The sequence below is a fragment of the Macaca thibetana genome, chromosome 6, assembly GCF_024542745.1.
Source record: "Macaca thibetana thibetana isolate TM-01 chromosome 6, ASM2454274v1, whole genome shotgun sequence".
Taxonomy (NCBI): Eukaryota; Metazoa; Chordata; class Mammalia; order Primates; family Cercopithecidae; genus Macaca; species Macaca thibetana.
The window spans coordinates 46,259,789-46,281,111 of NC_065583.1; the positions used below are offsets into that span (position 1 = coordinate 46,259,789).

At 45.8% G+C, this 21,323-nt stretch overlaps 2 protein-coding genes across 5 annotated transcripts in view; both read left to right on the forward strand.

Moving 5' to 3' along the window:
- The window catches only part of SAR1B (secretion associated Ras related GTPase 1B), a 1,003,791-nt gene that overhangs the window by 191,735 nt on the left and 790,733 nt on the right, over window positions 1-21,323 (forward strand). The window lies entirely within an intron of this gene.
- Window positions 9,389-21,323, forward strand: part of LOC126955997 (core histone macro-H2A.1) — a 65,452-nt gene continuing 53,517 nt past the window's right edge. For all 4 annotated transcript variants that reach the window (XM_050792845.1, XM_050792847.1, XM_050792846.1 and 1 more), the window contains exons 1-2: window positions 9,389-9,540; window positions 19,464-19,668. In XM_050792845.1, coding sequence (XP_050648802.1) covers window positions 19,497-19,668 — 172 coding nt within the window. In that variant the 5' untranslated portion in view covers window positions 9,389-9,540; window positions 19,464-19,496. The remainder of the gene's footprint in view (window positions 9,541-19,463; window positions 19,669-21,323) is intronic.

Consider the following 21,323-nt stretch of genomic DNA (forward strand, 5'->3'; position numbering starts at 1 on the left):
GTAGGCAAATAATTCCTACTATGACTAAAATAATAATCCATAAAAGGAAAAATTGATAAATTGGACCGCATCAAAAATAAAGACAGAAAGACACTAGAACAATATAATATTACTTAACAACAACAAAAAAAGAGTGAATTACTGCTACATAGAACAGCATGAATGAAACTCAAAGATAACAGGTTAAGCAAAAGAAGCCAGACACACAAGAGTACATATTGCATGACTCCGTTCATGGAAAGTTCAAAACAGGCAAAATGAAACTTTGGCGTTAAACTTCAGAATAATATCTATTTTAGGGGCTGGAAACTGAAAGAGGGTACAGAGGAGGAGATTCTAGGATGCTGATAATATTCTGTCTCTTGATCTAGGTGCTATTTACACAGGTATATTCACCTTGTGAAAAACTCATGGAGCTACACACGCTTAGAATTTGTGCACTTTTCTGCATGTGTATTATACTTCCATAAAAAGTTGAAAAAATTAACCCCTCCAAAGTAAAAAGAAATAGGTAACAAATAAAATAATAGAAATTGATGAATGAAGAAACAAGCACGATAAAGATGATCAACAAAGTTGATTCTTTGAACAGACTCACAAAGTGAGTGGCATGGCAAAACTGATCAAGAGAAAAAAAATAGAAAAGACACAAAAAATGTGTCAGAAATTAAAAAAAGAAAGACCTATAACAACAGACTAATGAACGTGAAAGAAGAATTATGTAATATTATTAGTAATTTAATGTCATTAAGTTTGAAAATTCAGTTGAAATGAATGAATTCCTAGAAAAACACAATTAACCAAAATTTACACAAGAATAGATCATTTGAATAGTAGATGTGCTTCTTGCTGCAGGGATGTCTTTCGTTCTTGGCCCTTTCAGCAGACAGAGCTAGGAAATGCATGCATGTATATACACATACACATACACATACACATACATATGTATGTACATACATGTGCACATATATACATACATATTTGTATATACTTATTTTAAAAATCATGAGTTCACATCATTACTTCTGATTCCAGTACATCCCTAAGTGGTACTTTCTTGCCTTCCTCCGTTCCATGGTTGTATGTCTCTTCTTCCACAGGGAGAAATCTGGCTCTTGATAACATCAGCACATTTACTCATTTGCTAAAGCCTATAATACATCCAAAATTATTTTAGAATGGATTTCCCCATGCCACTACAAATAACAAACTGAAAAAAAAAAAACCCTTAGGATGTGTTTGTAATTCCTCCCTGTCCCTCTTCCCCACCATAGGCTGAGAGTATCAAATACTGTGGTCATAAATTTCTTGAATTATTTCTTTTTCTCCCTTGTAGTGGGATTATGACATTCATTTGAAACACAATTAGATTCACTGGTTTTAATTTGTTTTATGTTCTATGAATTTTCTCCCTGCTCCTTCTTATAGATGTAATTTTAGTTTTTCAATATGTAGAACATTAACACATTTCTGAAAGTCAAAAGTATACAAAAGACTATACTCAGATAAGTATACTTATAAGTGTCATTTTCTTCCTTATTCTTTCTGCCCCTCACTTCTTATAGCTAACTATTGTCATTGTTTTATAGTTTATCCTTCCCGTGTTTCTAGTTGTAAAAACATACATATGTATGTTTTCTTAATTTCCCTTTTTTCTTACACAAAATGTAGCATACTCTCATTTGCACTTTGCTTTTTTCACTTAACAATATCTCTTGGAATTTACTTCATATCAGTTTACAGAGATCTTCGCCGTTCTTTTTTACAGCATATAGTATTCATTTTATGCATTATAACATAGTTTATTCAATTAATTTCCTATGCCTGTACACTTATGTAGCTGTTAATATTTTGTAATTACCAATAATGAGGCAATGAATAACCTTATACATATGTATTTTTGTATCATTGGTGATGTATCTTCAGGATAAGTTCTAAAAGCATAATTACTTGGTTAAGGATAAATGCAAAGATAACTTTTATTAAATATTGTCAAATTTCCCTCCATAGAGTTGAAACAGTTTGTATTTCTACCAGTCACGTGTTAGAGAGACAGCCTGTTTACTACAGCTTTGCCAATGTAGTTTCAAGCTTTTGAACTTTTGCCAGTCTGGTAGGTAAGGAACGGTTTCTATGTGTGGTTCTGTTTGCATTTCTCTTATGAATGAAGTTGAATATCTTTCCATATTTTAAGTACCATTTTATATGTCTTCCTATTAGTTGTTCATATCTTCTGGATATCTTTCAATAAGATGTTAATTAATTTTCAGAAGTTTTTTTGTTTTGTTTTGTTTTTTGAGATAGGGCCTGGCTCTGCTGCCCAGGCTGGAGTGCAGTGGCATGACCTCAGTTCACTGCAACCTCAGCCTCCCTGGCTCAAGCATCCTCCCACCTCAGCCTTCCAAGTAGCTGGGACTACAGGCACATGCCACCACCCAGTTAATTTTTGTATTTTTTGTAGAGATGGTGTTTCACCATGTCGCCCAGGCTGATCTTGAAATCCTGGGCTCAAGCTATCTGTCCATGCTATCTGCCCTCCCAAAGTGCTGAGATTACAGGCATAAGCCACCCTGCCTGGCCAGAAGATATTAGGGAGTGCTGTGAACTAAATTCTGTCTCCCCCAGATTCATATGTTGAAGCTCTAACCTCTAGTGTGATAGTAATTGGAGATGGAACCTTTAGAAGGTAACTAAGTTTAAATGAGATCATAAGGATGGGGCCCTAATCCAATACAATTAGTGTCTTTATAAGAAGTGACATCAAAGAATGCTCTTTCTAGCCCCCAATAAACCCACACACACCCATGGAAAAAAGGCTATGTGAGGACCAAGCAGTTGTCTACAAGCCAGGAGGAAAGGAAGAAAGCCCTTTCCAGAAACCAAACACTGTTGGAACATTGATCTTGGACTTTCAAGCCTCCATAACTGTGAGAAAATTAATTCCTATTGTTTAAGCCACCCAATCTATGGCATTTTGTTATGGCAGCCCACGAAGACTAAGGCAAGGACAATAGTTTTTATCTGTGCTATATTTTGCCAATGTTTTCTTGCAGTTTGTCATTTGACTTTTTAATGGTGTTCTTCTTTCCATGCAAAAGTTTTGTTTTTTTTTTTTTTGAGACGGAGTCTGCCTTTTTTTTTGAGACGCAGCCTGTTCTGTCCCCCAGGCTGGAAAACAGTGGCGCGATCTCCGATCTCCGCTCACTGCAAGCTACGCCTCCCGGGTTCACGCCATTCTCCCGCCTCAGCCTCCCGAGTAGCTGGGACTACAGGCGCCCGCCACCAAGCCTAGCTATTTTTGTATTTTTTAGTAGAGACGGTGTTTCCCCGCGTTAGCCAGGATGGTCTCGATCTCCTGACCTCATGATCCGCCCGCCTCGGCCTCCCAAAGTGCTGAGATTACAGGCGTGAGCCACCGCCCTCGGCCCAAGGACATTCTTAATTCTTAAGTGAAACTAACGCTCTCTTTCTGTGGTGTATGTGTGTGTGTGTGCGTGTGCGTGTGCGTCTGTGTGATGAGGTGAATAATTCTATGACTGCTAGTACAGTTTGGGGCCACTGCCTTGACTCATGCTAAGGCTCCAGCAGTTTACCCACCAATGCTTTTGTGTCATCAGTGCAAATGTCAACACAGTGAAAAAGGCAAATAAGGCTTTCATATTATTATGAAAATAGTTTTGGTCACAGACCACATGAAAGGGTCTCAGGGACCCCATAGTGGTCTGCAGAGCACACTTTCACTGCTCTATAGGTATCCTAAATCCTTCAACCTGTATTTTCAATCCAGTTCTCTCCCCAGGGGAAAAAATATTTAAATTCAGAGATGCCTCTAGGCATGAAAAGAGGTAATACAGCCCTTCCTACAAACTCTCTAGGATGGTTTCCCATGGCCCCTTTGTTATTCCTCATTAAGGGTAACTATTCACCTGTACTTATCTTAAAGAAGGGCATTACCTTAAAGAAGGGCTTAACAAAGACAGGAGGGGTTGTTGAAAACAAGGAAAAGTGTCAGATGTTGCCGTCAGTTGTAGATCAAAGAGAAAGAACCCATCCCTGCAGTAATCAAGTGAGGAAGAAAGTCTTCAGCCTGCAAAGATGCCGAATGCATCTGTTCGGTGGAATAAAGTATATGTTTGTTGGTGGGGGACAGAGGATGATGAGGGAGAAGCATGAAAGGTTTGCCTGAGGCTTTGTTTCCAGATCTCCCCTTCCTCGCTCCCCCAACTCATGTACACACACTCCTCTTGGTTTGATATGTGTTGATCAAAAGATTAGGAGACCTACTCTCTGTCCTTCGACAAAGGAAGTCAAGATAAACTGAGAGAAATGGTGACACCTCCATTGTTTGACTCTCAGAAATTATTGGTCTTGGGGAACACTCAGGGTAGGGCAAGAAGGTTTTGGGGAAATCAGAATGCTCAGCCTTGCCTATTGGCCCAAACACTGTCCCAGTTTCTCTGGAGAGCCATTTGGCTGCCTGTGTTAAAGCTTTAAAATTAGGATGTTTGATTCAACAATTCCACTTCTAAGAACTTATCCTTAACGACCAGATGTACACAAATATATATCTTTTTTTTTTTTTTTGAGACAGTCTTACTCTGTTACCCAGGCTGGAGTGCAGTGGTGCAGTCTTGGCTCACTGCAACCTCCGCCTCCTGGGTTCAAGCGATTCTCGTGCCTTAGCTTCCTGAGCAGCTGCAGTTACTGGCCTGCATACCACGCCCAGCTAATTTTTGTATTTTTAGTAGAGATGGGGTTTCACCATGTTAGCCAGGCTTGTCTCAAACTCCTGACCTCAAGGGATTTGCCCACCTTGGCCTGACAGAGTGCTGGGGTAATAGGCGTGGGTCACTGCACCTGGCCAATCTTTAAAAATATTCATAATGCCTTTATAATAGAGTTGGAAACAGCCTGAACGAAGACAAAATAAGGAGTTGTTTAAATTAACGATGGCCAAGCTTGTGGATATTGTGAAGCAGTGGTTCTCAAAATGTAGTCTGCAGACCACCGAAGGTCACTGAGACCCTTTCTGGAGGTACAAAAAGTCACAAGTATTCTCATGTTAACATTAAGACATTATTTGGCTTTTCCCTGTGTTGATCTTTGCACTAATGGTGCAAGAACAATAGTGGATAAAACTGCTGGTGACTTACCACAAATCAGCAATGGCATCATCCCGCACTGATCATCATTTTATTATTTATTATCAAGCACTCGCAGCCAAAAAAAGAGCCAGTTTAACTTAAGAATGTCCTGATGAAACAGTAAAATGTATTAATTTTATTAAATCTGACCCTTTAGAACACATTTTAAAATATTCCATGTGACCAAATGGGAAGTATGCATAAAGCACTTCTGTTAGGATGGTCACCTTGGGGAGAAGCACGTGTGCGATTGAGCTGTGAGTTAAACTAGCTGCTTTTCTCAGGGAACACCAGTTTTTCTTGAAACAAGGACTGACAGCAGGGTTGCATTACACTTTCATGGCCCTAGGCACTTTTACCTTCATGAGTCCCTTCTTCTATAAAACAATAGAAAAAAATATTTTACAACTGTGTTTGTAGAAAGACAAATATATTAACGTTATATATTAAAATATTTTCTTCAATATAAAAGAACTAACCTTCATTTTCTTCTGATTTTAAAAGAAATTAAGACATTTTTGTGGACCCATAAAGTCCTAGGGGCCTGAGTACTGTTTCTAATGGAGAAGCTACACCTGACAAACTACGGGTATTCAGAATTGGGTGTATGTAGGGCTGAATGCTCCACGAGGCACAGTTTTAATATACGATATTAATGTATTTGTCTTTATACCAGTGCAGTTGTCTTTTTAGTAGAGGAAGGGGCCCATGGAGGCAAAAATGCCTATGGTCCATGAAAGTCATAATGTGGTTCTTTGTTTGTGGTAGACATTTTCTTGAAAATGAATGAAATGAACCTGTCACTTCTAGGAAAATCGCTGTGACATTATGTTGTCAGTGATAAACTTGAGCTTTCAAGCAGAAATTACAATTTTGGGAAACTCTATCTGCCACTATGAGCTTGACAACTTCCCAATACTCGAAAACCTTCACATGAGATCAGAGGTGCTATTAATAGATGTGATTTTTCTAATATTGTACAATGAAATGTGTTTACATTTGTAAGATTCATATAAATCAGTGAACTGCTATTTCCCAAATGACCAATGTATGATTTTACCAAATCATGCATAGCTAAAGGACCCAGTCAAGATATAAAATAGGCCAAAGGATTTTAATGTATTAACTGAGTTCAAAAATTTATCGATTTTTTTTTTCAGGTTCTACATTGCGCTTAACCTTTAAGAAACGACTCCTTCTTACATTTTGGTGTAGTATGAAAGAAGAGCATCTGTAATTGTCTGAAAAGGCGATTAAAATCCTCTATTCTGGCCGGGCGCAGTGGCTCAAGCCTGTAATCCCAGCACTTTGGGAGGCCGAGATGGGTGGATCACGAAGTCAGGAGATCGAGACCATCCTGGCTAACCCGGTGAAACCCTGTCTCTACTAAAAAATACAAAAAACTAGCCGGGCGAGGTGGTGGGCGCCTGTAGTCCCAGCTACTCCGGAGGCTGAGGCAGGAGAATGCTGTAAACCCGGGAGGCGGAGCTTGCAGTGAGCTGAGATCTGGCCACTGCACTCCAGCCTGGGCGACAGAGCGAGACTCCGTCTAAAAAAAAAAAAAAAAAAAAAAAAAAAAAAAAAAAAAATTCTTCTATTCTTTCCCATATACATATCTACATAAGGCTGAATTTTCTTCACATACTTCAAACAAAACAACATATAGTGACCGACTGAATGTAGGAGGAGGCATGAAGCCAGCCTCCTATTACACCAGATGTTCAAGAACCATGCAACTCTGTAAAACAATGTCACTCTTCCCACTAATTATTTTTGTTTGGAAAATATAATTATTTTCCTAAAATACATTATTTATGTAATATAACTTCTTTTCATGTTAACATTTTAAAAATAAATTAATAAACATTTACTTTTTCTCAGTTTTTATTTCTAATAAAGCAAATATTGATAGATGTAACCTATAAGACAAAAGCTCTTCAGGGTTCTCAAAAATTTTTAAGAGGGTCGTGGGAAACCCAAACAGTTGCAGTAATGTTATTGTAGAACAACTACCCAGTAAAATGTTCATAAGGAACCATTAAGTTTAAAATGCAGGTGCACTAAATGGAGTAGAAACTCTATATGTTTAATATTAAGTGTATATAGATAAAAAGGCTGCAATGGGAGCAGCCTGTTCTCTCCTAGCAATGAACGTAGAGTGAGTTTTATTTTTTGAGCATTTTTATTTTTCATGTTTTCAGAGTGAGCATAGCTTTATTTTCTAATTGGAAAAAATAACCTTTAAAAGAAGAAGAAGTAATAGCAGCAGCAGCAGTTGGTACACCTCTCTGAGCCAGATTAGGGGAGGAGACAGGTCACTGAAGTGGAAGAACAGGACACACAAAGCGCAGGAAGAGAGAGGGGAGAGAAGGTGGAGGTTTCTGGAGAAGGATGAGGTCAGAGCTGCTGCACTGAACAGCTCCAGAGGACAAAGGTCCTAGAGTGTTCTATGAGAAAGGCACGCTGTGGAGGGGCGTGGAGGTGGGGCCGGCCCCAGATCAGCTCTTGGAGGACTGTAGACTTTAATTTCACCTGGTGGTCCCCGCAGAACGGAGAATCCTTGCCCAAAGACACAGAGAAGGATGGAACAACAAGGTGTGGTGTGCGGGAGGGTCTCTGCACCTTTCCTGACATCCCTTCCTTGGGAAATCCTCATACATCCATAACGCTTTGTTTTGGGACCAGAAGCATCATAAGCATCATTTTTCCAGCTTCATCTCCTGTTACTTTCCCCTTCACCCATTCTACTCCAACCTCACACTCGCTGTGTCTCGACTATTTCGGACACGCTCCTAGCCTTTGCACTTGCTATTCCTCATGCTTGGGGCAGTTCTTCCCCAGACATCCACATGGCTTGCTCTCTCAATTTCTTCAGGCCTTTGCTTTAAATGTTACATTCTCAGAGAGGCCTTCTCTTATATTTGAGCCTCACTCTTATCTCACACTTCCTATTCCCCTTCTCCGCCTTATTTTGCTCCACCGCATGGAGACCCTCTGACACATTCTCCCGTTTGTCTTTCCTTCCCCCACTAGAATGCAAACCCCAGGAGGGCAGAGACTTCTGCCTGTTCTCTTGGCTGTTTCATATCCAGCACCCAAATTGCTGCATGACATAAAATACGTTCTCAGTGCTTAACTGAATTAACGAATGCATGAATGGCAGGTATTGGACATTGTTTTGCAAACTCTTACAGTAACGAGTAAAGCATTCCGGTGAGGTGGAGGTTACTGCCGCTGCGATTCCCGCGCAGCCTGAGGACTGGGGTTGGGGGTGGGGTCTCTAATTACCTGCATAATCCCCAGTGGCGGCACTTTAAACTTCACATCAACCCTGAGGGATGTGTATTATTACCCAAATTTAGTTCACAGCTGGATGGAGAAGTGGCTTCCCGCTCCACACTTTGGAGGGAGGGGAGTAGAGGGAAGGCCCCCATTTAAGTACCCGGGATGGGGCACCAATGCCTTCAGGCGATAAACCAATTTAGGAAGACGTAGAGGGCTTTGTGGCGGGCCCTCCTCTTTCGGCCTGTCCGCAGTTTTTAAAAAACGCGTGTGATGATAAGGAATCACTGTTTATATTAGTAATTCCCAACTTGGGTCTGAAAGTGAACTTTTGCTGAAGCCAAGTAGCTAACCGCTTCCACGTGCAAGGCAGGATCCAGCCTTGGGGTGAGGGGATTAGCTGAAGGACCCCAGGGGAGCCGGGTGCGCAGTAATTGACCTTGGGGCAGACAAGGGCTTGGGGGTGGCCTGTATCTAAAGACAGCGAGGCCTCTGAGGCGGGGGGTGGGGGAGTTGGCATTGGCTAGGGAGGGAAGAGCGATCGCTGGTAACAGCCATTGTGCCTTCCCACTGGATTGGTGAGAAGGTTCCTAAGGATGCCGTGGCGACAACAGTCCCGTGCTCAGAGCCAGGCACACAGTAGGCGCTCACTCGAGATGCAGAGGCTGGGACGCGCCCTGGAGAAGCGCCTCTCCGGCGGTCCTGGCCCTTCCCAAGGACTGGGTTCTGGGCGACGCCGGGGTCACGGGTCGGACCTCGTGTCCGGGGCGCGGGCTGGTCCCTGGGCGCAGAGCGGCCGGCGTCAGCTGGCAGGGCGCGGGCCCGGGGTCAAGGCCGGGGCGCTAGGCGGCGCGGGCGCGGAGGCCGTAAGCTCGGGGCAGCGAAGGGATGTGACGAGCGGCGCGCTGTGCATTGTGGGAAGCCGGCCGCGAGGACTGGTTCCAGTTCACTCGGCAGCGGCGCCGGGCGGAGGGGGAGAGCGCGGGCCGCGCGGGCGGGAAGCAAAGAGGCGGGCGGGCCAGCGAGGAGCGCGGAGAGAAAAGGCGCGAGCGGCCAGGAGGGCTCAGGCCGAGACATCTTTCAGCTGCCGCCGCCGCCGCCACCGAGCCGCCGCGTAAGTGCCGCGCGGGCCCCTTGCCGCACTCCCTGTCTCCGCCGCTCGGGTCCGGCCGCGGGTGCCCGGGAGCGGCCCGGCCTGGCGCGCACCGGTGTGGTGCTCGGCCGGGCTCGGGCCGCCGGGTTCGGTGTGGCCCACGCCGGGTCCTCGCGCGTGCACGACGCCCTCCCAGGCCCTGTCGGGCCGCGCGGGATTCCCTTTGGTTTTGTTCAAGAAACAAACCCGGAAACCAACTTCTCTTCGAAATGCATCCCCTGCCCGCTCCTGTGCGCTTTTGTGGGAAAAAGGCAGTGCTGGCGCCTCCCCTGGTGACCCTTCCTGGGGCGGGCTCACCGGCCAGGCCTGAGGCCGCAGGCGGCCCCGCGGCGCTGGCTGGGCAGCCTGGGCCTGGGCGCCCGGGAGCTGCTGTGAGCGGAGTTGTACTTGGTGAGGCCCCCGCCGGCCCGCGAGTTGCCGGCCCCGGCACAATAAGTCGGGCCTGAGCCCCGGGGGACCGAGGTGTAGGCGTCTGGCTCGCTATCTGCAGGGAGGGGAGAGCGGGGCTACTCGCGGGACTGAAGCCGGGCTGGAGCTGGGAACCGGGTCGGGGAGTGGTCCAAGGGTGGGCTGGAGAGGGGCCACGGGAACCCCCGCTGCTCCCGATTGTCTTGGTATCAACCTTTTGTTTGCTTTGTGGTAGGAAGGGTTTGCTTTTTTTTTTTTTTTTAAAGGTAACTCCGGAAGGCTGTGGGCTTCCCCGGGTGGAGAAGGCCAGCAGGAAAGAGCCTCGCTGGGGGTGGGGTGGAGTGGGGAGGTGAGTGCGCAGGATGCTGCTGGCAGTGTCACCTGACAACAGGTGTGCGACATGGCGCTCCCCACCCCCACTCCTGCAGGGGCCACAGATCACTCAAGCAGCTGGTCAGTACATTGCTTGAAAGGTTCTTTTAGACAAGATGTTAGGGGAAATGTTTCTGAGTTTCAAAGTGAGAGACTTCTGTACAAACAACTGATACAAACCTTGAATTCAACAATTACAGTGACTATAAAGGCCTTGTAAGATTTTAATGACCCAGTAAACAGCACGTAAGAATAGACAATTAGAGGGGGCACTTCCCTCTTTTCTTCCACCTTTGTGGTTTGAGGTTTTACCGTTTAAGTGGGGGGTGAGGGAAGTGCTTTGTTCCAAAGCTCCCTGCTCCGGAGAGTCGGCATTTTTTAACAGTCTTAGGTTTGAATGGGAGACTCCGAGTTGTAAATTAGGTGGAATTCACCTACTGCAGGCCACCTTTGGGCTACTAGCCTGCTGTCAGAGGTGTTAACTCTGAAATGGACACCTCACGCCTGCAACTGAAATTAATATCCCTTGTACACATTTAACTAGAGTTGGGCAGCAGCATCTCAGTCTTGCACAAGAGACTCTCCGATGAGGATGAGTATGTTTTTAAACTTATTTTTTCTTAAACACAACAACAAAACTCTTGAAAGACTTCAAATTCTTCCCCCTTCTAGTTTTACAAGGAGAAATAAATCTTTCCAGTCTGTTCTTTGGTTTTGATCTGTTACCATTGTCAATGCTGATCCCTAGATGAGGCCTTAAGAGGGTTGTGTCAATGAAAATTGTTTGAGGCAGGCCTTTAGAAGGAGGCACAATTTAACTCACATTTTATTAAACTTTGAGGATTTTCTGGAACTTCACATGTGACATTCTAATATACAACCATGCCACTGGTTTAGTTTTTACCAAATGGGCCAATGTCAGGGAGTGGCACATCTCCATCTGCTGTTTCTTCTGGTCCCTGAGAGAGGAGAACTTGAGGAGCGTTTCGCATTCCTTCCCCATTGAGAACCTCAGAGTGCATGTGTTCTGGGACCTGCCTTCAGAGCTAATGCGGCCCCAAGTCACCTAAAGGAGAATTATTTAAATAAAAGCATAAACTGAAAACCTCAAGCTGAAGAACCCAACAAGACTCTATATGTGGTGTTCATCAGAATTGCAACAGCCTCTGGTTCTTATTCGAGTGTCCCCAAGGATTTGTGACAGGCTTTTCAGAGCCCCACTGCTAGAACATGGGCTGGGAAGGGGCAGGAGTGAGTGGGGCCCACATCTGTGGGTCCTTCCCACATTCTGTAGGTTTAGAGTTATGTTGGGCCCTGCCTCAGCACTTACAAGTGAGCCTGAGTGAGTCAACTCTTCATTCCAAAGAGTTGTATAGCTTGTTTGCTTGGACCAAACCTGTCAGGTCAGTGTCTCAGAGTCTTTCCATAAAGATTTCCTGAGAATCAGCTCCTGTTCAGGCACTGGGGACACAGCTGTGATTAAGAAATGCCTAGCCCCTACCCTGGGGGAGCTGACATTGGGAGAAGGCAGGCAAGTAGCTGTTGTAAAGTCAGTGCAGAAGGCCGCAAGTAGCCCCCGGCAGGGGCAGTAACCTAGCCAGGAGTGAGCCCTTATCTGGCATGGAAAGGTCAAGTTGGTTGGGCAAAGGAGGGCAGATGGGGACAGGTGTTTGAGGCCTAGGGAACCACATGTGTGCATCTTAGAAGAAAAGAACAGAGGTTATGTGGGGAACTGCCAGAGGCTTGGGATGGCTGAGTCCTGGTGCGTAGTCAGGTGAGGCTTCAGGGAGGGACAAACAGGACAAATCACAAAGGATTCTGGTCAGACCCACACTTTATCCTAAAAGCAACTGAAAGGTTCTGAGCAGGAGAGAGACAGGATCAGGTGTTCTTTTTATTCTTATTGGGAACACGTCTACTCAAAAAATGATGAGTGGATTCTACGTACTAAGCCTCATCAGAGTCCTGTTCTCTGAAGCCCACACTTTAACTTTTCTCTAAATGACCTTCCATTAGATTGGTTATCTTAGAGTTTGGCACAACCTTTAAAAGAGAGAGGAGTATGTCGGAAAGTTTTTTTGTAAAGCAGGCAGGCGATAACTTGCTGTTAAAATGTAACAAGCTGCACAGTTCCTTCAGTGCATCTGGGGAAGCAGGTCACAGAATGGTTTTGCAGTGGTGACATTTCAACCCCCGACTAGCTTCCCCAAAACTGTTTCTTGCTTGTGGTGAGTGACACTTGTGTTTGTGTTTTGTTTCTTCCTGCCACTGAAAACATAACAGGAGTAAGACACATCTGCTGGAACAAAATGCATGGTTTACGATTTATTTACCATCTCGGTTGGTCTCTCCCTTCTGTTTGCAATCCCATAGTTCACTGAGAGTGGACTGTAGGTTCTTTAATCATCTGGCCCACTTTTTGATATGGTGTTTTATGAATGGAGAGAGATATTTTTCCTGATTGGCTAGCATACAAGAACAGGTCTCTGATCCAAGCCAATCAGAGTGCAGCTTGTGAACCCCAGCTCTGTGAGCAATGGTTGTCTAGTATATCCACATGCCTCTGGGGACATGACAGCGGGTGACACTGTGAATCATTTGGTGTGTTAGAAGAGGGAAGAGAATGCCGTAAACAGGATTAGTGTCCTGTCCTTCAGAATTAAGTGTCTCAGGTTTGCCTTTGTGATTGGAGTTGATGGGAAGGTGACAAATGCATGTGGATATGTGGGCATTTATCCAGCTGCCAGAATGGATGGGATGGTTATTCCTCATCAGCAGTTATTTAAGTACTGATAGCTCAGACTCCTCTATCCTCCGGGGCTGGAGATAGGGCTCTTTGACTAGCAGCTCCCCAGCAGTTCTAATCAATATTACACGGGATCAATAGGCATGTATTCATTGCTTAGATAATAAAAGACTTCATGATTGACTATTCCAGTGGCTTCATGAGTGTCCTGATTGTTTAAGGGGTTTCTGTGCTGTAGCTTTAACAGGAGTCAATCTCTTACAGATGTGAGGAAGGTATTTTCCTGCAGTCTATGGTACTGAGCCAGAAGCAGGAGGAGAGGTCACTGGAACCATAGAACTGTCACAGAGTCATAAGGCGTCTGTGTGGCTTATGCCCAGCTATCAGGGCAGTTGGAGTGTTCCTTTCCTGAGAATCCCCAAGGTAGCTCTACAAGCTCCCTGAATTTTGAGTGTCTGGGCTCCTATGGGGATTTTGCCAGGTGTATGTACATGAATGGTCCAAGAGAAGGTCTCTGATTGGTGTCCCACCGGCCATAGCTCCGTGTCCTGTGGCCTTTGGAAATGCTGCCCTCTCCTTTCTCCCCATCCACTGTCAGTGCCAACTAATCAGCTACCTCGTAGCCGGCATTCGAGTGTTTACCAGGTGCCAGGCAGGGTGGTGGGTGCTTGGAGATACAGTAGTGAGTAGAGCAAATTGGTTCATTTCATCAAGACAGACAGGTAAACAGGCAATGATGATACCATGTACTGAGTGCTAAGAATGCTGGTTTCAGAATTTATGTGTAAGTGGGATCTAGAGTGACTGGCAATCATGATGGAAGGAAGGGTTGGAAACTGCATTTGCAGAGTACTGTACATAAGACTAAGAAAAATAATTGAGTATATTAAAGAATAGGGGCAGGCTGAGGGAGATTGTAAGGCACTTTTAGCTGGGCCCTGGGTCTGCAGCTGACACATCCATTGAGGGTACTGGGAGGGAGAGATTTATCCTGGTGGATCTCTGGTTGTTGCAAATAGAGAGATGTGTTGGAGGTCAACAGGGCCTGTGCACAAGATTGGAGTCTGGACATGCAACTTCCCCAAACTAGACTGTGACTGACAGAAGGCATGGCCCTGGCAGGAATGCAGAAGAGGGAGCACGTTGATGGATCATTGCCAGAGAAGGCATTGGGACCACTAGGCAGGATTACTCCAGACAGAGGGGTAGAGAGTCCAGACTGAGCGTCCTGGGTGTGCTGAAGGTGCCAGTGGGAGTGGAGGTGGTCTGCAGTGCAGGGAGCAGCCTGTTAGGATGCCTGCTGGGGAGGGATAGGAGGGTGTGGCAGGGCCTCCATGGCACTTTGGTTCCTTGCCCCTACTGCCCCTCCTAGTGGTGCACAGCTTGTTCTCATGTCCACCTTATTCATGTGGTCTACATAGCCAGCCTTCTAATTAGTCCTGTGCGCCAAGAACAGACTGTGTTGCTCCAGTCGCATCTCGATTGCTGAGGGGCCTGCGGTCAGATTCTCTTGCTTCTCACTCTAGCCTGACTCATCTCTCCGTATAGCTCCTCTACAAAAGTTTGTCTTTGGGTAGGCTTTGAGGTTTTATGAACAAGGTTAATGTTTATTGTGATTGATATATAATTGGAGGAGTTGCAGAGATAAAGACCACAGAGATCCCTTCAGGATCAATCACAGAACCTTCATTTTCTAGGCTGATAACAGCCAAAAGGGCAATCAAGCTAACATGCAATGATGAACAGACACAGTTGCCTGAGGTCCTATCATTGTCTTCAAAGCATGCAGAACCATGAGTGAAGGCTCCTGGTTTACTGAAGGACGGAAGAACACATCTTTGTCAGTTTGACCGGATAGTGTAACTGTTCTCCCGTGACCAGCTTCACTGCCCTGCAGAGACGCCGAGTCCTTAGGAAGCTGCTTTGTCTATGATGTAGGGCTGTCTGTTTCTCAAACAAGGCTGGATGCAGAACATGGGTCAAACAGGGCCTAATAGGTTTTGGCTGGTAACTCATTCTGGGGTTAGGGTCAGCATTCAGATTGGTTTGTCATGTGACAGAGAGTGGCTGTTTCCTCCTTTCTCCTGAGTAAATAGCCAGAGTACATTTCCCAACCTCTCTTGCAATTAGTTGTGGGCACATGACTAAGTTCTAGTTGATGGATCATAGTCAGAAGTGATGTGCCCCACTCTCAGGCCTGGCCCCTTAAAACCCTCGTAGGTTATGATCCATGGTCTTTTTCTTTCCATGGCAACCCTGGGAATCACGCATTGAAAATATGAGAGTCACAAGATGGGAGGCATCTGGATCCATGAATCGCTAGGTGGAGAAGAAACACCAGCCAATCATGGAAACCCATTTTGGATTTTTCAGGAGTGAGAAATAAGTTGTAGAGACTTACTGTTACAGAAGCTAGCAGTATCTTCAGTGAAACGTCCAAGATCTGTTCTGCAAGAAGATGGCCTTTTTTTAATCTTATACACATTGTTGTTTTTGTTAACTACTGAGAACTTGCCCAGTGAGTGAGTGTCAGGCCCTTACATGGATGCTTTGATTCACTTCTGCCACCAACCCTTTGAGGCCCTTACTAGCATCATCTCCACTTGAAAGATAAGAAAATAGGTTCAGAGGGGTTAAATCACTTGCTCAAAAATGCACAGCCAGTAAGTGGCAGAGCCATGGTTATAATCAGGTCAGTCTGGCTTTGGACTTCTAGTTATTAATCATAATGCTCAATTGCCATTAGCCTCACAGTCACTCTCCCCGTCATGGGTGCCTGACTGGAGCTGCCCACACCTGCATAAACCTCTGAAGAGCAGGATGGACCTGGCACATTCATGGGTTTACCTGGAGACTGCACAACTGTGAGTTGATTTTCAAAAGGGTGTTTTGAAACCACCACACGTTGCTGGATGTCATAAGGCTTCATGGCTTAGTCAGAATTCTTTCATAGCTGTGGCTGCAGCTTGGGGAACTATAGTTAGAAGTGCAGAAAGAATATGGGGAGGGGTAAAGTACAGAATCTCTGCAAGACAACCCCGTTGTTGGGGAGACAGACTTGAGGCTGCTTTATTGGACAGGAGCCTGATTCAGAATGAGAAGTGAAGATGTTCTTCTGCCAGCAGGGTGGCACTGGAGGAGCTGTGATATTTCAGACCTTTCTTGGGATGAGTTGACTACAGTGCCTCACATCAAGTGGCTTGCAGTTCAGTCAAGTTGGAGAGGCATGTGCTGGGATATATATACTATGGGAACATGGAACAGTGAGCAATTCCAGGCTGTGGTCATGTCCACAAAGCCTCCATGGCAGAGGGAGGCTGTGAGTGTCAGTTCAGCAAGTTGACAAGAGGACAAAGGGCATTCCAGACAGGAGAACTGCATGTTCAGAGACATCCTTAACACAGTGTGACAGGCTCAAGAAGTCAGGGGTGGCCATGTGAACCAGGGCAGGGGTGACAGGAAGCAGTGCCACCAAAAGTAGCTGAAGGATGCTGTTTGTGGCTAGCTCAGAAGCTCAGGCTGATGGGGAATCTTCAGAGTAGGCAGAGCTGCTTCTGGTGTCCACGGATTAAGACTGGTGCAGTGAGAATAGGTCAGAAGTAAAGAGGCTGAACCAGCGCAGGGAGGGTGATGAGAAGAGGCTTGAGACGTTCTGCAGGCGGTTCAGCAGAGCTTGGCTAATGCTTGGGTGCTGTGGGGTGGGCCGAGAAGTCGGGGCCAGGTTGACTGCTGTTTGGCTAGCTTGGTGCATGACAATGACACTGATGAGGCTGAGAGACCCAGAAGAGTTCAAGGCACCCGTGGGACTTGTAAGTAGGCCCTTGCCATCAGCAGTCAGAACAGAGCTCCGAGGCTCAGCAGCCAGGTGTCGCACTGGCATAGAGACCTGAGAGACGCTGGCATGTTGATGTAAAGACTCCGCTAGAGTCAGAGGAGAGAAAGACAAAGAGCATCACTTTTAAGGAGTCAGTGTGTCTAGGACCTGCCAGGTCTCTGAGTGCTAACGGCTCCTCTCTGGAGGAGAACACTGTCCAGTTCCCACATAGGCAGCCCCAGACTTGCCCAGCAGGTTAGCTGAGAAACAAAGCTGAAGTCTGTGCTCTAGTAGGAAAGGGGCTGAGCTGCTGTTAATCATCACTGACCACAGGCCTCCCCTCCTGAAAGAGGGGAGACATTCCGATTTAAAAGCTCTTAGTCCAAAGGCATTGGGTTGTTGGTCTGTGAAACACATTTGTAGTAAAGCAAAAGACTGCTAGGAAACCCAGTGACAGCCTTGCCTGAAAACACAGTCACACACACATATACACATATCGTTTCCTGTTCAGAGTGAGCACAGGCACCTTTTTGCAGGGAATGTTTTAAAATGGAGTTCATCGCAGCAAGGAGGGGATCTAACTAATTGTTTCAGAAAAACCCAGACCCCCCTGGGTCTCTCTAGCCCTCAGTGAGCAGTTAAGACTGGGTACCCCTTGACAGGGCGCTCATGTCAGAGGCCTTTACTCTTCTAACATCACTCCAGAGCCAGGGCCTCTGCCATCTTACCTCTCTTGGGCCTGTCTACACAGTAGCCCCAGAGAGCCCAGAATTCTGTCTGCTGCCCTCACAGCCATCTCTGTTAGGCAGATGATTTGAGATGCACCTGGGGTCAGAGAGGTGTTAAGTGTGGACCATGGCATGTCCTGACAATGTCCCTAGTATAGGTTGAGCATCAGAGTGACAGGAACTCCTGTCCCTGTGGCCTCCAGTGGTCACTGCATTGACTGCTGGTGCTGGAAGGCCCCAAACACCATGGAGCCTGACCTCAGTTTATCAGCACATGGGAGACCTGCCCAATTGGTTCAGTGAGCAAACATGTTCATAGGGAAGACTTTAGGGGGCCCCAGAACAGGCCAAGGCCCCTCATATCCACTGTCCCAGCACCCTGCACTCTCCCTTTGAAGCATACGTCACATTAATCTTTTAAATTACCAGGGGGTTATTTATTGACTTTTCCGTCACCAGTTCCACAGGGACCACATCTGCCTAGCATCGTCCCTGAAGTGAATGCGTAAATGAACAGGATGCTCCGAGTAAACATTCAAGACCTTGGGTAGTGCTGCAGTAGGAATACAGTTAGGGGCAGCCCTCCACCCGCCTGCAGTCTGATGGTAGAATGGGCACATGTACATCAATGCTGTGATGTGCAACACGTGGGACCCTGAGGATGAAACAGCCAGATCCCAACATTTGTGGGCTGGCAGAAGACAGAGGCAAGTGTAAGAGATAATGGAGGTCCCAGCCAAAGGGAACAGCCACTGCCCAGGCAGGGAGAAAAGAAGTGGAAGGGTATTTGGGGGGAAACCTGTGTGGCTCCCTGTGTCCTAGTTTAGACCACAAGTGGCCCAAGGCAAAGCTGAACAGGTGTGCCAGGCCTAGATTTCTAGTGCATTACATGGCAGGCCAAGAGTCATGGTTCTATCTTGAGAATTGTCGCAGCCACAGAAAGCTTTCAGGCCATGACCGGGGCATGTTCAGATATGTGTGTACCCAGATTGCCCCACCCATGGGGTAGAGGGTGGATTAGAGAGGGGGCTCTGGTAGGGAGACCTTCTCAGGAGACGTTTGTGACCACTTGATTAAAATAGTGATGACCAGGATCCCATCACTGGAGGTGGAGAGAAAGAACCCCCCAAGAGGTGTAGAGGAGGCTTTTCCTTTGGACTGGGTGACTGGATGGGCATTGGGAACAAGGAAGGAAAAACACCTCTCTCTCTTCTGTAAAGATTGGCCCATCCGGTGGACTGGAAGTGCTCAGAGGGCCTTTTACTGCAACCTGGCTATACACTGTACTGACTCCTGTAAGCTGTTCTTGCCTCTTACAGATAAAGAATCATAAGATAGAGACACTGCTTTCATCAGAGAATCTAGGTATCTGCCTTTACATCATCTTTTTAGGGAAAGGTGTCATAGCTATTTTTTCTTTTATGAAGCCTTCAGTAAATTTATCAGCCCCAGTCTCAAGTGTATGAAAATGCAATTATTAAACAAGTGTATAGAATGTGGCCAAGAAATCCCATTTTCATTTTCATCGTGTGGCATAATGGCAAGGCACTTAAGAGCAGTCATTGTCAGTGTAACATTTAAATGGAAGTGGCCAATAAAATCGATGTCATGGTATAAATTGTGCAAAGCCAAGCCTTTCTTTTCAGGGATCAAACTGCTCCAGCAGAGTGCATCACCTGGACTCAGAGGGCTCCGCAGCTACAGACAGTGGCATCTGCATGCAGGCCCAGTGCCTTCCAGGGGACCGGAGTGTACCTGGAAAGGGGACATGTGCTGTCCCCAGCCACCCTGACCGGTGTGCCTCTTGCCTTCACAGTGTGCTCACTGATCCGCCTCCAGGGCCACCGCCATGTCGAGCCGCGGTGGGAAGAAGAAGTCCACCAAGACTTCCCGGTCTGCCAAAGCAGGAGTCATCTTTCCTGTGGGGCGGATGCTGCGGTACATCAAGAAAGGCCACCCCAAGTACAGGATTGGAGTGGGGGCACCCGTGTACATGGCCGCCGTCCTGGAATACCTGACAGGTGAGTGTACCTCAGTCAACCCAGACACCACTGGCTCAGATACAGAAGTTCTCATAGTTCTCAAAAGACCACATTTATTTCTTTTATTTTGAAACAGCTCAAACCTACAGAAAAGTTACAAGAAGAGTACAAGAAACATTTTCACCTAGATCTAGTTGTTAACGTCTTGCCTCATCTGCCTTATCTCCCCTCACTGTGTGTGTGCATGCAAGTATATATGTGGATATTTCTGTATTTATTTTTGGCTGTTACGTAGTCCATTTTGAAATTTCCTCAGTTGTCCCAATAATGTACTTTATAATTTTGTTTGGTTTTCTTTCCTGGTCCAGGATCCATTTCAGAATTATATATTGCATTTGACTGCCAGCTTGTTAGTCTTATTTAATTTTGAACAGTTCGCCAGCTTTTAAAAAATCTTTCATGACATTGATACTTTTGAAGAGTCCAGGCTAGTTGTTTGGCAGAATGTCCTCCAATCTGGGTTGGTTTTAGGATTAGATTCAGGATGAGCATTTTCTTAGGAGAATGGCATCAGAGATGCTGCATCCTTCTCTGTGCATCACGTTGGGAGGCACCTGACTTGGTTTGTCCCGTCACTGGAGATGTTCTGCTTGCTTATTCAGTTAAGGTGGTATCTGTTGGATTTTTGCACATCCTGTACCACGGTATTTCACCCAGTGGCTTCAGCAACCCTTGATGATTTTACCTGAATTTTTTATTACAGTGGTGGTTATAAAACAGTGGGTTGTTTTTTCATTTCTTGGTGGTTATAAAATAGTGATTTTAAAAATTTCTTTTATTTCTGCATTTCTTAGTTGGCATTCTTTTGTAATAAAACCTTTCCCTGTGCCGTTCCTCTTTTTTTTGAATATCAATGTTGGTTTACAGATTTTTAGAAATTTAGTAAGTTATATTCATTTCCTTACTTTAATGCTCACATTACCTCAAATTTGATCTTCAGGCTGGTTCTGATATCCTTTTGCCATGTCTCCATCAATTTCTGTACATTTTCTTGCTCTTCTAACACAATAAGATATTCCAGCCTTACCCTGGACTTCCCTTGCCCCAGTCTGGGACTCAGCCTTCTCTCCAAGGGGTCCTTTGTCCTGTTCACAGATACAGTCTTATTTGTGGCTTCATAGCAATTGTGCAAAGCCAGCTGGGAAGGGAGGGAGACTACCCCCATTTTTAGTGATGAGAAAGCCAGGCCTCAAAGCATAAAGGATTTGTCTGGGGTTGTATATGGCCTGCAAGGGGTTGAGAAGGGACCCCAATCCTGCTGTCCTGTCGTAGTGCTTTTACTATGTATTGCCTGAGACACGATCAAGTGGGTCTGTAGGTGCCAGGAAAGAGTACTCTGATTCTTGCAGCCACCTCTGCTACAGCCAGAAAGGGGCAACTCCGCAAGATGGGGTACCTCTGCCAAAGTGATACAGCCAGGCAGCGGAAGAGCTGGGTTGCTTCCTGCACTCCCTGCTCTCTCAGTAAGACAAGGCCAAGGGTTTCCCCCATAGCAAACACAGTCATCAGGAAGGTAAAGTTTTTGTGTTCTGTTGAAAGCATCTGGCCATGAAAAGTAATAGTGTTAGATTTAAGTATTTGTACATATTTTGGGACTTTTGACTTTGTGCTTAGCAAGGACTCTTATAGGTGGC